The following is a 16,038-nucleotide window of genomic DNA, read 5'->3' on the forward strand; positions in this document are numbered from 1 at the left end:
TCAATACGAGCACTTCCTATTTCATTATTTAGCAGCTCAGATCATCAATGATTAACAGTAAAAGGCTTCAGCTGAGTGTCTCTCTACTCTGTACTGAGTGCTGGAAGAAGATGATGTCATTGTTTTATATCAGTTAATTAATTGTATGTCTTTCTGTGTGTGTGTGTGTGTGTGTGTGTGTGTGTGTGTGTGTGTGTGTGTGTGTGTGTGTGTTTGTATGTCTCTGTGTGTGTATCTGAGAGAGAGTGTGTGTGTGTGTGTGTGTGTGTTTTTGTATGTCTCTGTGTGTGTATCTGAGAGAGAATGTGTGTGTGTGTGTGTGTGTGTGTGTGTGTGTGTGTGTGTGTGTGTGTGTGTGTGTGTGTGTGTGTGTGTGTGTGTGTATCTGAGAGAGTGTGTGTGTGTGTGTGTGTGTGTGTGTATCTGAAAGTGTGTATCTGAAAGTGTGTGTGTGTGTGTGTGTATCTGAAAGTGTGTATCTGAACGTGTGTGTGTGTTCTTTTATGTCTCTGTATGTGTATCTGAGAGAGAGTGTGTGTGTGTTGTGTGTATGCCTTTTTGTGTGTATCTGAGAGTGTGTGTGTGTGTCTGTTTTTATGTCTTTCTGTGTGTATCTGAGAGTGTGTGTGTGTGTGTGTGTGTGTGTGTGTGTGTGTGTGTGTGTGTGTGTGTCTGTGTCTGTTTTTATGTCTTTCTGTGTGTATCTGAGAGTGTGTGTGTGTGTGTGTGTGTGTGTGTGTGTGAGAGTGTGTGAGAGTGTGTGTGTGTGTGAGTGTGTGTGTGTGTGTGTGTGTGTGTGTGTGTGTGTGTGTGTGTGTGTGGGTGGGTGTGTGTGTGTGTTGTTTTGCTCCTCTCCTTGACGACCACACTTCCTAATCCTGATGTACTTTTGGGTTAAACCTGTTTCCTTGTGTTCGTGTCAGTCAGGGAGGGAAGCATGATGTCATCAGGTTTAGTCATACTGGTTTCTTCCCAGTTAAACATGCAGCTCAATAAATCCTGTTCAGCAACAAACATTCACTCATATCTAGTTTTATGTTTCATTATAGCGAGTTGTACTTTGCTCATCTTCTTTTTATCTTGTGCTTTATTATATTTATTGCCTGTTATATTCAGTTTACCTGGTTTATTATAGTAAAGTTATATAATATATTATTATAAGTTATTATGTAATGGTTTTACTGGTCTCACCCACTTGAGATCTACTGGACAGTATGATATGCACTGACTGAAAATGAAACATGAAAACTAATAATTGTACTTTTCCACATAGAAGTAAGACTGAATGCTCCTGAAAATGTCAAATGGTGTAACCACAAAAGAATGTAAATGGTTCTTGATCTCCATGGTTACCCAGAGTAAATGTAATATTGATAACAATTGTATTCCATTACCTTTATTTAATATAAAGTTATAATGTAAGATCATGCCAAACTAGTTGATATGGTGTTTTATTGACAATTTACTGTTTTTAAGCAAGTTGAATTATTTGGTACAAAGTTTTTATGGTTACACCACTTAGACATTTTTGCCATAATCCTCTAATATATTCTCTCAAAATGGATTAAAAGCAGAAATTTGATGCTGGGTCCACAAAAAAAGAATGTGTGCAAGTTATTCATACGTTTATTTTCACATTTTAACCATTTAAATTTAAACTAAACCACATGGACACAACATTTTGTTCAGGATTAGTGAACGAAATTCCTTCTTATAATGATCTTTATCATCTTTTATTACCATCATTTGTCGGTGAGTCACATTTTAAACACAATCCAATTAAACCTGATTCAACCACAAATATGAGACTCACTGAAATAAGAAACAAGCAGATAATCTACGTTCCTTTGCTCAGTAAACACAGAGACACTCAACAGGTTTACTCTGCCTAACAAATATTTGCTCACATTTTTACTCAAATATTTATTCTCAATAAGAGCACACACACACACACACACACACACACACACACACACACACACACATTTCTATTCGTGTGGTTAAATTCCATAAATTCTTCTCCTCATTCAGTTCATGTCTCTCTGTTTATATGCAAGCTCTCCTTTGTGCTCGTCTCATGACCCCCCCCCCCCCACCCCCCCCCCCCCCCCCCCCCCCCCCCCCCCCCCCCCCCCCCCCCCCCCCTCCTCTCCTCCTACTGCCTCCAGTCTCTGGTTCTTCTTTCTCTCTCTCTCTCTCTGCTCATTAGTCCGCCCAACAACTTGTGGTGCAGGAAATTCTTTTTTTAAACTTTTTTTCTTCGCCTCTTTTTGACCTGAGTGTGTTCTTGCTTTGCAGCGTTGTTTGTATAATGAGGTAAACAGCGACGCTGCTGTTACAGTTTAGACTGAAACCACCAGCTGAATGTTTAAAAAAAGGTTTCCCCAGTCTTGTTTTCTCTGTGTCTCAATTATCATGATTCCTATTTCTATCACTCTACCTGTGATCATTTTATTTAATTCATTTGGGGAATGACGTCACATATCGAGCAGGGCTGGGTATCAGTACTCAATACCCTTAAAGTCTGTGTAAAGTAAGAATAAATATGTGTTCTGAGTTTGACATACCACAGAAAAGTGTGTTGTTAACCACCCTGCAAAATTTGAATGTTTAAAAAAAATTGCCAAATATATTAAATTAGGCTTCAAAGTTGTGTAAATAGCAACCGTTTTCTCTGCTCCCAAACGCTGTGGGAGTGCCCGCCGAGTCCACTGAAGCCCCGCCCCATACCAAGTGTCACCTGTCAATCAAAGTCATCACCTCTACCAGAAACATGGACGCTAGGTCTGAGAGCTTTCTGCTGCTAGTTCAGCTGCTAGCTAGGCGGCTAACTCGGCTAACTGGCTAACTGTAGACTGTAGTAGTAGTGTTAGGCTTTCTGTCTCACACAAAGCAAGAGAAGAGAAACGTATCGCTGTAACGCTGTTGTTGGTATTTATAAATGGCGGGTTTGATTCTTGTGTGGGACGGCTCATGACTCTTCCAGTGACTCTCTGACCAATCAGAGGCCGGCAGTCTGTTGACGTCACATTTAGTATCGGCTCGGCTCACTTGGAACCTCAGCAGAGCAGATACTAAAAAAGTAGCAGGTAGCAGGTACTATCCCTGATGGAGACGCAACAAAAAGGGCAACAAAAAGGACAGCTGGAAGGAAGGAATAAAGGAAAAGAAGACAGGAAGGACAGTGGGTCGGATTGAACCCCTCGGTGGCCCTGTTCTGGCCCGCGGGCCTCATGTTTGACCCCCCTGATGAAGAGGCTCTTCTAATCTAACAAACCATTTCTTTCTTTCTATTCTTTTTTCTCACCTTTGGCCGTTTCCAGGTGACTCTGCCGATGCGGTTGTTCTGGTAGAAGAGCGACTGGTCGGACGCAGGAAACAGAGGATCCTCAAACAGAGTCCCGCTCTGCTGACACTTCCTCCTCAGAGCAGAGAAAGACTGGCCCTCGTACGGCACCGCCATCGCCCTGCACACATCACAACATCATCATAACATTATAACATCATAACAACATCATAACAACATCATCATAACATTATAACATCATAACAACATCGTCACAACATTATAACATCATCATAATAACAACATCACTTCCATCACTGTCTGCTCCATAAAATGTTAGAAAATGGTGTCAACAACCCAAAGATATTTATTTAGTATCATTAAAAAGATGGAAGGAAGGAAGGAAGGAAGGAAGAGAAGACAAGAAAGAAAGAAAGAAAGACAGGAAGGAAAGATGAAAGAGAGAAAGAAAGAAAGAAAGAAAGAAAGAAAGAAAGAAAGAAAGAAAGAAAGAAAGAAAGAAAGAAAGAAAGAAAGAAAGAAAGAAAGAAAGAAAGAAAGAAAGAAAGAAAGAAAGAAAGAAAGAAAGAAAGAAGACAGGAAGGAAAGATGAAAGAAAGAAAGGACCAATGGAAGGAAGAAAGAAAGAAGGAAGGAAGAGAAGAAACTAAAAAAGGAAGAGAAGACAGGAAGGAAAGAAAGAAAGAAAGAAGACAGGAAGGAAAGATGAAAGAAAGAAAGAAGAGAAGACAGGAAGGAAAGAAAGAAAGAAAGAAAGAAAGAAAGAAAGAAAGAAAGAAAGAAAGAAAGAAAGAAAGAAAGAAAGAAAGAAAGAAAGAAAGAAAGAAAGAAATCTGAGGACAGGAAGAGCTTTAAAAGGGGGGGGGGGGTCACTAATTATCTATAAATACCATAATAAACCTGAGTCATGTAATTCCAGTAGCTGTAACGACAAAGTGAAAATATATTATTTTCTAAAAATGTCAAAAAGCCAAACTGTAAGCTCAGATATGCTTCATTTATAAAACATGTAATACAGGAAAACATGGAATTAAAAGCAGGACTGATACTAATAAACTCATATTTTAGGAAGAGAGGTAACACAGTAAATGTTGCTTTGCTTCAAGGTCCTATTATTATGTGGAGAAGGATCAGTGAAAAGGATATCCTCCTCTTTTAAAAGACTCATAACACACACACACACACACACACACACACACACACACACACACACACACACACACACACACACACACACACACACACACACACACTAGTCAAATACACTGAACACAGACTGTCCAGGCAGTCATGTGACAGGATGACAAACAGAAACTTGGACAGTCGGGTTTGCTGGTGATCCGCAGTCAAACACACGCCTCTGAGTGTGTGTGTGTTTGTGTGTCTAAGTGTGTGTGTTTGTGTAGCAGCATTAAGTGTCTGTTCTCATGAGGGAAGCAGCTTCCTGTACGGCCAATAAGAGTTAGACGATGCTAGAAAGAGGATGTGGTGTGTGTGTGTGTGTGTGTGTGTGTGTGTGTGTGTGTGTGTGTGTGTGTGTGTGTGTGTGTGTGTGTGTGTGTGTGTGTGTGTGTGTGTACTCATAGGTTACTTTTGGGGACAAATTTCATACTTCAGACCCGTTAAATGGGGGTGACTTGTCCAACTGGGGACAAAAGCCAGTAAAAGCTGATATTTGGGTCAGTTTTTAAGGTTACTGTTAGGTTAAGTCTCCGGTAAATGAATGTAAGTCAATGCAAAGTCCCCAAAAGTGACCTAGGACAACGTGTGTGTGCTTGTATACTGTAATAGGCTACTTTTGGGGACAAATTCCAGACTTAGGACCATTTAAGAGAGAGCTGTATGCTTAATGTTTGGTTAGTGATAGGTTAATTCTTCAGGAAATTAACATAAGTCTATGCAATGTCCCAAAAAGTGACCTAGGACAACTTGTGTGTGTGTGTATTCTGTCATAGGCTACTTTTGGGGACAATTTCAGACTTAGGACCAGTTAATTGGGGACAGCTTAACCAACTCATGACAGAAGTCGTTTCCCCAGTTCAGAAAAGCAGATTTTTGGGTCAGTTTTTACGGTTAGCGTTAGAATAAATGTCCCCATAAGTGGCCTAGGACAACCCGTGTGTGTGTGTGTGTGTTATCAGTATAGAAACACTGGCTGTGTGTAAAGGAGATCGATGCTTCTTTTGGTTTCTGCGTGTTCCCTAATTCAGTGAACTTCTCTGTTATCTCCACTCGACTTGAGTTCATGTTCCACAGACGTCACACACTTGTACGTTATTGATTACAGAGCTGTAGATGATGTTGGTGTTAATGTTCAGTTTCCTGCTCGCTGCTGTTCATTCATTCATTATTCACATTATATTAAAAGCTACTTTTTTATAGCTGGAAGTCTCACAATCAAAACTCTGACTTCAGCTCGTCTGCACCTTTAATATGAAATGTGAGCTGCCTTCAAACTTTATTCATGTTGTAGATTTATTACCTGAAGCTTTATTAATAGATGAGATAGATTCACTGACAGACAAAGGTTGCATTACAGCAGCATAGTAAGTTATAGTCAAAGACAAATACAAACAAATACATGACAATATATTAAAAAAGGCAGAATCCTACGTATTGAAACCTTATATTACGTGCAATATATACACATAAAAAGCAGTAATAGTTATAATAAAAGGTGCATAAGACAAAGTGGCAATGTATAATAAATAATAAATAATTTAAACTTGTGATTCTTGCAACAGTTGTTTTATTAAATCCTCGTCTATTGTGTAGTTGTGTCGTTTCTGTCGGCTGATTGGAGACGGGAGTCGAGAGCGATTCCTCTCATGGATGTTCAAGCTGTTTGATGTTAAAGGAACAGAAAAGGGAGGAACTGATGTGTGAGGTCAGAGCAGACTCCAGACTGTCTACAGCGCGACACACTAAACTTATCTTCAGCTGTCTCGTAACTCATCTTTAGAAACTGTCTTAATTTAAAGACGTAAATACTGTGAAGTTTCTACGCTGTCACTCAGACTAACGTTAGCACAGCGGAGCAGCAAACTGCAGCTTTAAACTAAACTTAAACCAACTCTGAGGTGAAGAAATAAACTGTGTTCACTCCGTCTCACCTCAACCCTGCAGTGATGACTTTGCCCATAATACCAATATTGTTCTAATTGTTTTTTGTACTTATTATTTATTGTATGTAGTGCTCAATAAATAAATACATTTTTATTTATTTTAATCTGTGTTTTCTTAGCTTTACTAAAAACACATTACCCCCATTTCAAATGAATAGGAGGACCGCTGTTTTTCACACATGGGTGGATTTTGGTGTGAACGCCACGTAATGCATGTTTAAAAAATGTTTTAAAAAATCTTCTTCCTTCCTTTGAACTGTTCAGCAACATTTACAAGAATATTTATCTCATGTGTGATTAAAAAACGTCAATGTTTCATCCTCCACGTGTGAAAACGACAAAAACTTGACTTGAACTGACCTTCCCCTCTCTCTCTCTCACTGTCCAGACTGGGGCGGTTACCATGGAGACGGATGATGGGATGGGTGAGGCCAGTGTGTAATTATATCAGTGTCATTTAAGAAGGCATTAAACACAGAGAGGACACTGAGCAGAGCAGCTAACGCGAGACGGAGGCGTCTTCACTTCTGCTCAACACACACAAGACTTTATTATTTATATTGTTTATGTATTTGTTTTAATGTTTTAAAATGTTGTTCTGCTGTATTTTATGTTATTATATTATTATCTATTATTATTATTATTATCAATTTTATCCATGTTTCTTTTTTTTAATCTCTTTTTTAACCTTGTTTGTTTTTTACTACTTCTAATAAACTTTTTCTCTAATTCTCTTTTATTTTTATTTATTTATTTTTATTTATTTGTTCTTATTTTTTCTTGCATGCATTGGTGTCGTTTCTTTTCTTTCTTTGTAATTTGTTCTTTGTTTTATTAAAAAATAGATGCAGGTTAACCCTCCTATTGTCCTCAGGTCAAGGAAGGACAGGAGGAAGGAAGGAAGGAAGGAAGGAAGGAAGGAAGGAAGGAAGGAAGGAAGGAAGGAAGGAAGGAAGGAAGGAAAGGAGTAAGGAGGGAGGGAGGAAGGAAGGAAGGAAAGGAGTAAGGAGGGAGGGAGGGAGTAAGGAAGGAAAGAAGGAAGGAAAGGAGTAAGGAGGGAGGAAAGGAGGAAGGAAGGAAGGGAGTAAGGAGGGAGGGAGGGAGGAAGGAAGATAGTAAGGAAGGAGGGAAGGAGGGAGTAAGGAAGGAAAGAAGGAAGGAAAGGAGTAAGGAGGGAGGGAGGGAGGAAAAGAGGAAGGAAGTAAGGAGAGAAGGAAGGAAGGAAGGAAAGGAGCAAGGAAGGAAGGAAGGAAGGAAAGAAGGAAGGAAGGAAGGAAGGAAGGAAGGAAGGAAGGAAGGAAGGAAGGAAGGAAGGAAGGAAGGAACAGTCAAGTATGGAAGGAGGATGGAGAAAAGAAAGAGGGAAGGAGGGGAAGAACGAAAGAAAATTTAAAGAAAGAAAGAGGGAGGAAGGAAGGAAGGAAGGAAGGAAGGAAGGAAGGAAGGAAGGAAGGAAGGAAGGAAGGAACAGTCAAAAGAGACGGGCTCAATATGACCCAGGAAGACAACAGGAGGATTAATAACCGGTCAATCAACTGAATTGATTAACAGACTAAACGTTGCAGCAGTAGTTATTCTCTCTTTTAGACATTTTCCAAGCTAAAGCTGATTTTGTGGCCAATCAACATTTTGCTCAGAAAATTAAATTAAAATACAGAAAAATGCAGCTGAGGAATAATCACATCAACACTACGTATGAGTCTGAAAACCAGTTTGTGAAAGGCGGAGGATTAAAAACAGGAGCAAAGTTCAGGAGAGTGAGTCAGTGTCAGTGGTTGTAAATGAACACTGACGTCACCTGTTCACATCAGTCTGCTGCAGGGCGGGAAGGAAAGAGGGGGGGGGGGGGGGGGGGGGGGTTACATTATTACATTAGGTATTAAACACAGATCATGCAGCTCAATAATAACATGTCTGATTTGAGATCATTATGATAGTTTTGCTGTTTTTTTCTTCATTTTCCAAACTAATAAATACCTTAAACCTTAAAGCACTTTAAATGTTAATGTTTAATCTGTATGTTCTTTTAATCATTTTAATACAAATCATTATTTTTATGCTGCACTCTCATATTTTAGGCTCTATTTTAATCTACCTTTTATGTTTTCTCTCTATTTTGAATATAATTTAGGTTCTAATAATGTTTTAATGTTTCTAATTCTTACTGTTAAACCTTCTGATATTGTGTTTTCATTTGAAGCACATTGAGTTGACTCTGTGTATGAAATGCACTATATAATAAATAAAGCTGCCTTGCTTATACAGCACCGGCCTGCCGAGGGTCCCGAACCCTCTGAGTAACTTTGTAAAGTATGAAAACTTTAGAAAATGAAGCTTTTTCATCATTTGGTCATTCACAGTCGAGGCCTCTGATCTTCTCGTCGACGTCCAACTTGAGATAACGGACCTGAGACATGATTCAGATTTGAAAGACAGATTTGCCTCGATGGACTTGAACATATTTGATCAGTATCTGTTACCACGGTAACCTCAAACTGACTGACCTGACTGCAAAGATTGGGACGATTTATCTTTATGAAGCTTTTACTGCAATAATATTGTTGAAACTTCACTTATTTTTCTTTAAGACATCTCAGGCTGTTCAGTCTGTTGTGTGAATAGATGGTTTATTATGATATATTATATATTATTTATAGGTTTTAATGGTCTGGCCCATCCTTCCTCTAACACATGAATATATAAACATCCAAACAAAGACACACTGAATCCACCTTTTGCTTTATCAGCTGTTTTCTAATCATCTAAAAACCTGCAGTAATATTCATCAGACCTCTGACAGCAGTATGAACCAAAGTCTTCATAAGCTCAACTAATGATGACTGATTATTTCTGATCGGATTCACAGCTGACTGAACCAATAAGACACCAGGATTAATAAAGCCTGGCTATAATTAATCTCCATGGTAATTTATGTGTCTCGGCTGATTTCAGTCAGGATAACCGGAAAATCCCGACTTAATCCGATATCTAAGGTTTGTGCAGCAGCTCTGAAGTCTGTGGGATTAAATAACATAACCATGATCCCATTAACACCCACGAAACTAAGTAAGTTAACTACTGTCACCAAGCTTTGCTCACAGTCTCAGCCTTTAAAAACCTGCTGGTTTACTGTCGACAGCTGCAGAGTTTACTCCTCTTTCTGCTGCGTTTACTTCCAGAAACTGAACCTGAACAATAAACTCTGATTCCTTCCTTCAGTCTTTAAACTGCACATGTTGCTTATTCTGATTCATTTTTTGTGGGTAAACACACTGAAACTGCAGAGAGAGAGAGAGAGAGAGAGAGAGAGAGAGAGAGAGAGAGAGAGAGAGAGAGAGAGAGAGAGAGAGAGAGAGAGAGAGAGAGAGAGAGAGTTATCTACATTCACACAAGTTTTTGAATGTTGGGCAAGAACAGAGGGGACACCAGCCAAACATGGGTGTGGTTTCATGTAGGCACCAACAGACATGGCAGCCAGCAACAGCCCCAGTGCACATGTTCAAGTATCACATGATGTTTAATATATCTGATGCACCTAAACGCAACTCTGCCTCACAGTCTTCTGGTCCCGCTCTGCTCAAATGAGCTTTAATACATTTGGGAAGAAGACACTGAGTCAAGTTACTCACAGTTAATCAATACTCCACATACAGGAAGTTACAAAAACATGCCTTCAAAATAAAAGCCATGGAGGATAGACCACAGTACTATAATCTCACTCATAATACTGCAGTACTTTTACTGTAATACTGCATACTACATCACTCATAATACTGCAGTACTTTTACTGTAATACTGCATACTACATCACTCATAATACTGCAGTACTTTTACTGTAATACTGCATACTACATCACTCATAATACTGCAGTACTTTTACTGTAATACTGCATACTACACCACTCATAATACTGCAGTACTTTAACTGTAATACTGCATACTACATCACTCATAATACTGCAGTACTTTTACTGTAATACTGCATACTACATCACTCATAATACTGTAATACTGCATACTACATCACTCATAATACTGCAGTACTTTAACTGTAATACTGCATACTACATCACTATAATACTGCAGTACTTTTACTGTAATACTGCATACTACATCACTCATAATACTGTAGTACTTTTACTGTAATACTGCATACTACATCGCTCATAATACTGCAGTACTTTAACTGTAATACTGCATACTACATTGCTCATAATACTGCAGTACTTTTACTGTAATACTGCATACTACATCACTATAATACTGCAGTACTTTAACTGTAATACTGCATACTACATCACTCATAATACTGCAGTACTTTTACTGTAATACTGCATACTACATCACTATAATACTGCAGTACTTTTACTGTAATACTGCATACTACATCACTCATAATACTGCAGTACTTTTACTGTAATACTGCATACTACATCACTCATAATACTGCAGTACTTTTACTGTTATACTTCATACTACATCACTCATAATACTGCAGTACTTTTACTGTAATACTGCATACTACATCACTCATAATACTGCAGTACTTTAACTGTAATACTGCATACTACATCACTCATAATACTGCAGTACTTTTACTGTAATACTGCATACTACATCACTCATAATACTGCAGTACTTTTACTGTAATACTGCATACTACATCACTCATAATACTGCAGTACTTTTACTGTAATACTGCATACTACATCACTCATAATACTGCAGTACTTTTACTGTAATACTGCATACTACATCACTCATAATACTGCAGTACTTTTACTGTAATACTGCATACTACATCACTATAATACTGCAGTACTTTTACTGTAATACTGCATACTACATCACTCATAATACTGCAGTACTTTTACTGTAATACTGCATACTACATCACTATAATACTGCAGTACTTTTACTGTAATACTGCATACTACATCACTCATAATACTGCAGTACTTTTACTGTAATACTGCATACTACATCACTATAATACTGCAGTACTTTTACTGTAATACTGCATACTACATCACTCATAATACTGCAGTACTTTTACTGTAATACTGCATACTACACCACTCATAATACTGCAGTACTTTTACTGTAATACTGCATACTACATCACTCATAATACTGCAGTACTTTTACTGTAATACTGCATACTACACCACTCATAATACTGCAGTACTTTTACTGTAATACTGCATACTACATCACTCATAATACTGCAGTACTTTTACTGTAATACTGCATACTACACCACTCATAATACTGCAGTACTTTTACTGTAATACTGCATACTACATCGCTCATAATACTGCAGTACTTTTACTGTAATACTGCATACTACATCACTATAATACTGCAGTACTTTTACTGTAATACTGCATACTACATCACTATAATACTGCAGTACTTTTACTGCTCAGGCTGACCCGGGTAGTTGCTGATAATTAGTAATCTCTTCCTGTCATTAAACTGGGAGGTAAAGTAGTTTTCCACACACAATCTAAAGGTGTGTCTCCATTCATAAAACCCAGGTTAAGTGGACTTGGCTCTGTTAGTTACTAACACACCCTGATTTTCAGTTATTAAAATAAAAACCCGTTATTACCACATACGCCTGCAGACTGGACTGCTGAGCCACCGTAAATCACCACTCTGCCAACTTTTTGTTTTTTTCCCAGGATGTCAAACTCAGGACTTGCCCTACTCTGCCTGCCTCTTATTGGCTGATACTCTTACCTTCATTGATTGGGTTGGTTAAGTTAAGGCACGAGAAGTGAGACTGGTTAGAGTAAGAATATCAGGGTGAGCCAATCAGAGGCAGAGTAGCATGACGCATGATTTGGCCATCCTAGGAAAAAAAATAATGTGTTTTTTGGGGTTTTTTTTGGAAGTGTGTTATATTTGTAGTATCCACTCTAATAGACAGTGAGAAGTTTTTTATAATACAGTAAACAGTCCTGGGGAAATGGACAGACTTCAAAATCCAAACCTCTAAAACAAGGGTGTCAAACATACGGCCTGTGGTCCAGAATCGGCCCAACAAGGGCTCCGATCCGGCCCACTGGATAACATTGCAAAGTATAACAATAACAAAGAAGTAATGCCAACTTTTGCTACTTCTGCTATTCTTGCTTATTTTTTGCTCGTCATTCACAGTAAAGAACGTCCGACTAGAGATAACTGACTTGCAACATTATTTAGATGTGAAGGACAAATGTAATCAGTATCTGTTCCCAGTGTAACCATAGATTGAGACATCTGACTGCAACAACTCTGTGCACGCCTTATCTAATGTGAACAAGCTTTGTTCCACATTCACAAACAACTGAATGACTCCTAACATTGATGCACTTGTGAAGGGTGAGACGGTTGAAATTGCAACCTTTTTATTTTCTTATGACATCAACAGCTGTTCATTAGCTTTGTAGACAGATGCTTTATTATGGTAAAGTTGTATTTGACCAGCAGGATTATTGATTATTAAAGCTGCCTGATTGATTGAAGGTTGTTGCAGGAAGTGTGTGTGTGTGTGTGTATCTGCAGTAGCTTGACAACTTTTTTTTTTTTTTTTTTTTTTACTTCTCATCTTGTGAAGCCGATTAAAAGCGAAACTGATCAACGTGACAAACACACACATGCATGTTTCTGAGCTTTCCTCTTACACAAACACTACCAGCTAAAACTGTTTCATTAAGACTCTTTAAACTGGAACCTGAGATGCAATTAAAGTAAGAAGAAGTATCCAAACTCCTGTGAACTGGGGCAATAAAAGCAACCTTAATAACATCTGGTGAAAAGTTAGATTTAATGTGAGTTTACCTGCAGGAGTGTTGTGTTTAATGTCTGCAGCTCTTCTGGATGTCCCTGCTCTCACTGACCGACTTCAGGCTGGTTTTCTCCCCGCTCTTCACTGCTGTCAGGTCGGGGATGTATGAAGGGTTTCCAACTGGAGGAAGAGGAGGAGGAGGAGGAGGAAGGGGGGGGCTTCACCTCTTTCAAAACATAAACTTTCACCTTTCTTCCTCTTCTTAAAGACACGAACAGACTAGTGAATTAATCCCAGTGCAGACTCAGCAGCTGTGCTCACTCTACTGACCCGCCTTCACTTCTCTCATCTGGAGGCTCTGTGATGCCTTCAGGTGCAGCACGGAAACTTCACAATCACTGAGTCATAGGAAGTGAACCTTAAAAACCACTTCACATTGTTTCCTAATCTCATACAGGGTTTTTGTTATTATAGTTGTGAAATTTACATTAGTTTTTATTTTTATTTAGTTTTTCAGTTTGCTTTTTTTATTTCAGTTTAGTTTTAGTGAGTTTAAGGCAAGGCAGCTTTATTTATATACTCATACACAATGGCAACTCAATGTGCTTTACATAAACACAAACATTTAACAGTAAGAATGGAAAACAAAAAACATAAAAACATGCAATTTGGAAAAATAAAAATTAAACCCAATAATAGTAAAAACATGGAAACATTAAACAAAGTACAGAAAAATAGAAATAGAGAAAAATTAAAATAAAATGATTTGCTTTAAAATCATTAAAGGGTCATACAGTGCAAATGAAAGATTAAAAGTGCTTTTTTTTTTTTTTAAAGAGCTCAATCATAAGCACAGGAGAAGAGAAGTGTTTTTAACTTGGATTTAAAAATGTATTAAAGGAAAAAGTCCAAAAACTGAAAACACATCTGTGTATCAGAACTTAGTTTTTTCTTCTTTCCTCTCCCATTAATCATCTCACCACCCCTCACATTTATCTGCTGACCCTTTGGAGGGGCCCCACCCCTAGGTTGGGAACCACTGGACTAAACTAGCTAACTGTATATAAAGTAGACCATCTAATAAATTTGAGAACCACTTTACAAACTGAACAATTCTCTAACTTCAGCTCTCAACCTCACTTTGACTTTAAAAGGGAATTGGTTTTAGAATTGATGTAGAAAAAGAAAGAGACCGGACCTGCCTGATCTGTTTACTCACATACAGTAAAGCTTTTCAGGTCATTATAACAACTAAGAAGTTTTAAATGAAATGACTGTGTGATTGCTGCATCAGATAATAAAACCATCCAGAAAGACACTATAAATCAGGGATGTCAAACATATCGATTCTCATTTGTGGTGTCGATGAGAAGCGTCACTGAGGAGTTCCTTTAGTTGGTGCAGATGACAGAAACCACAGCAGTGAATGACATTTTTAACTCACTTATTGCTGTCAGCCTGGCTACAGATGGCGCACCATCAATGATTGAAAAAAAGGCAGGTGTTGTGACAAGTACTCAGGATGTACTTGTACTGTACATTGAATGTCAAAAAACAGAGACACCCGCTACTTCTCCAGAGCAAAGAACATTATAAAAGGACTTTTTCTCAGCTTTTAACACAGTTCAGCCACCCATCTTATGCCATAAACTAGTGTCCTTTTTTAATCTTGATGTTGGTATGGTGAAATGACTCGCAGACTTTTTAACATGCAGGCCTCAGTCAGTCAGGGTAAATAGTGTCTTATCCCAAAAGAAGACGTCGTCTACAGGCTCACCACAGGGGTGTGTCCTGTCCCCATTATTATTTATTTTATATACAAATGACTGCAGAAGTCACCACAATAACAGGCACTTCTTGAAATTTGCGGACGACACAGTCTTAGTCAGTCTGCTCCAGGATGGATGGAGAGGTTGACCATGGGCCGGTTGCGATGGACTTTGTGGAGTGGTGTGACAGCCATGTCCTCAAGTTAAATGGGCGGCTGTGGCTCAGGAAGTAGAGCGGTCGTTCCTCCAATTGGAAGATTGGCGGCTCGATTCCCGGCTCCTCCAGTCTACATGTCAATGTGTCCTTGGGCAAGACACTTATCCCAAATTGCTCCCGTTGCTACGCCAACGGTGTATGAATGTGTACGAATGGTTAGCTTCTCCTGATGTGCAGGTTGGCACCCTGCGTGGTAGCTCCTGCCATCAGTGTATGAATGGGTGAGTGAGTTGTAGTGTAAAGCGCTTTGAGTGGTTGTAAAGACTAGAAAGGTGCTATATAAGTACAGTCCATTTACCATTTAAATGTTCAGAAAACTAAGGACATGGTCATTGATTTTAGGAAAATATCAAAACCAGCTTGCCCAACCTTAACCAAGAGTATAGCTGTGGAGATGGTTGGTTCCTATAACACACATGACCTCAACACATCAACAATCTGCAGAAAGGGCCTGCAGAGATTATACTTTCTGCGCAGACTAAATTATTTTAACGTTGACAAGATTTTGATGGTTTTATTTTATAAATCCTTTATTGAGTCCATTTTAACGTTTTGCTTAATCTCGTTTTATGGAAACTTGTCAGTAAAAAACTATCGTCTCAAACTAATCGTCTGTTCAGTATGTACAGTAAGATAATTGGCCTGCAGCAGCAGATCTTTGACAGACTTGTTTTACAGAAAGCATGGTGCATCTTGTCCAGCTCTGATCACTTTTGGAGGAATTCATTCATCTGCCGTCTGGACGGAGATTTTGGCTACCTCGAGCACCAACAAATAGGTACAAATGTTCCTTTGTCCCAGGTGCAGTCAATGCAGTTAACCTCTAAAACCCCTAATCGCACTGG

General features: G+C 38.7%; 1 protein-coding gene across 1 annotated transcript in view; it reads right to left on the bottom strand.

Moving 5' to 3' along the window:
• The window catches only part of LOC133979986 (calpain-5-like), a 130,892-nt gene extending 117,480 nt beyond the window's left edge, over positions 1-13,412 (bottom strand). Inside the window, exons 1-2 of the mRNA XM_062418543.1 lie at positions 13,261-13,412; positions 3,308-3,467 (exon numbers count right to left, since the gene is read on the bottom strand). Coding sequence (XP_062274527.1) covers positions 3,308-3,463 — 156 coding nt within the window. The 5' untranslated portion in view covers positions 3,464-3,467; positions 13,261-13,412. The remainder of the gene's footprint in view (positions 1-3,307; positions 3,468-13,260) is intronic.
• Positions 13,413-16,038: the final 2,626 nt, after the last annotated feature.

Source organism: Scomber scombrus, chromosome 5, assembly GCF_963691925.1.
Source record: "Scomber scombrus chromosome 5, fScoSco1.1, whole genome shotgun sequence".
In the NCBI taxonomy this organism is placed as follows: Eukaryota; Metazoa; Chordata; class Actinopteri; order Scombriformes; family Scombridae; genus Scomber; species Scomber scombrus.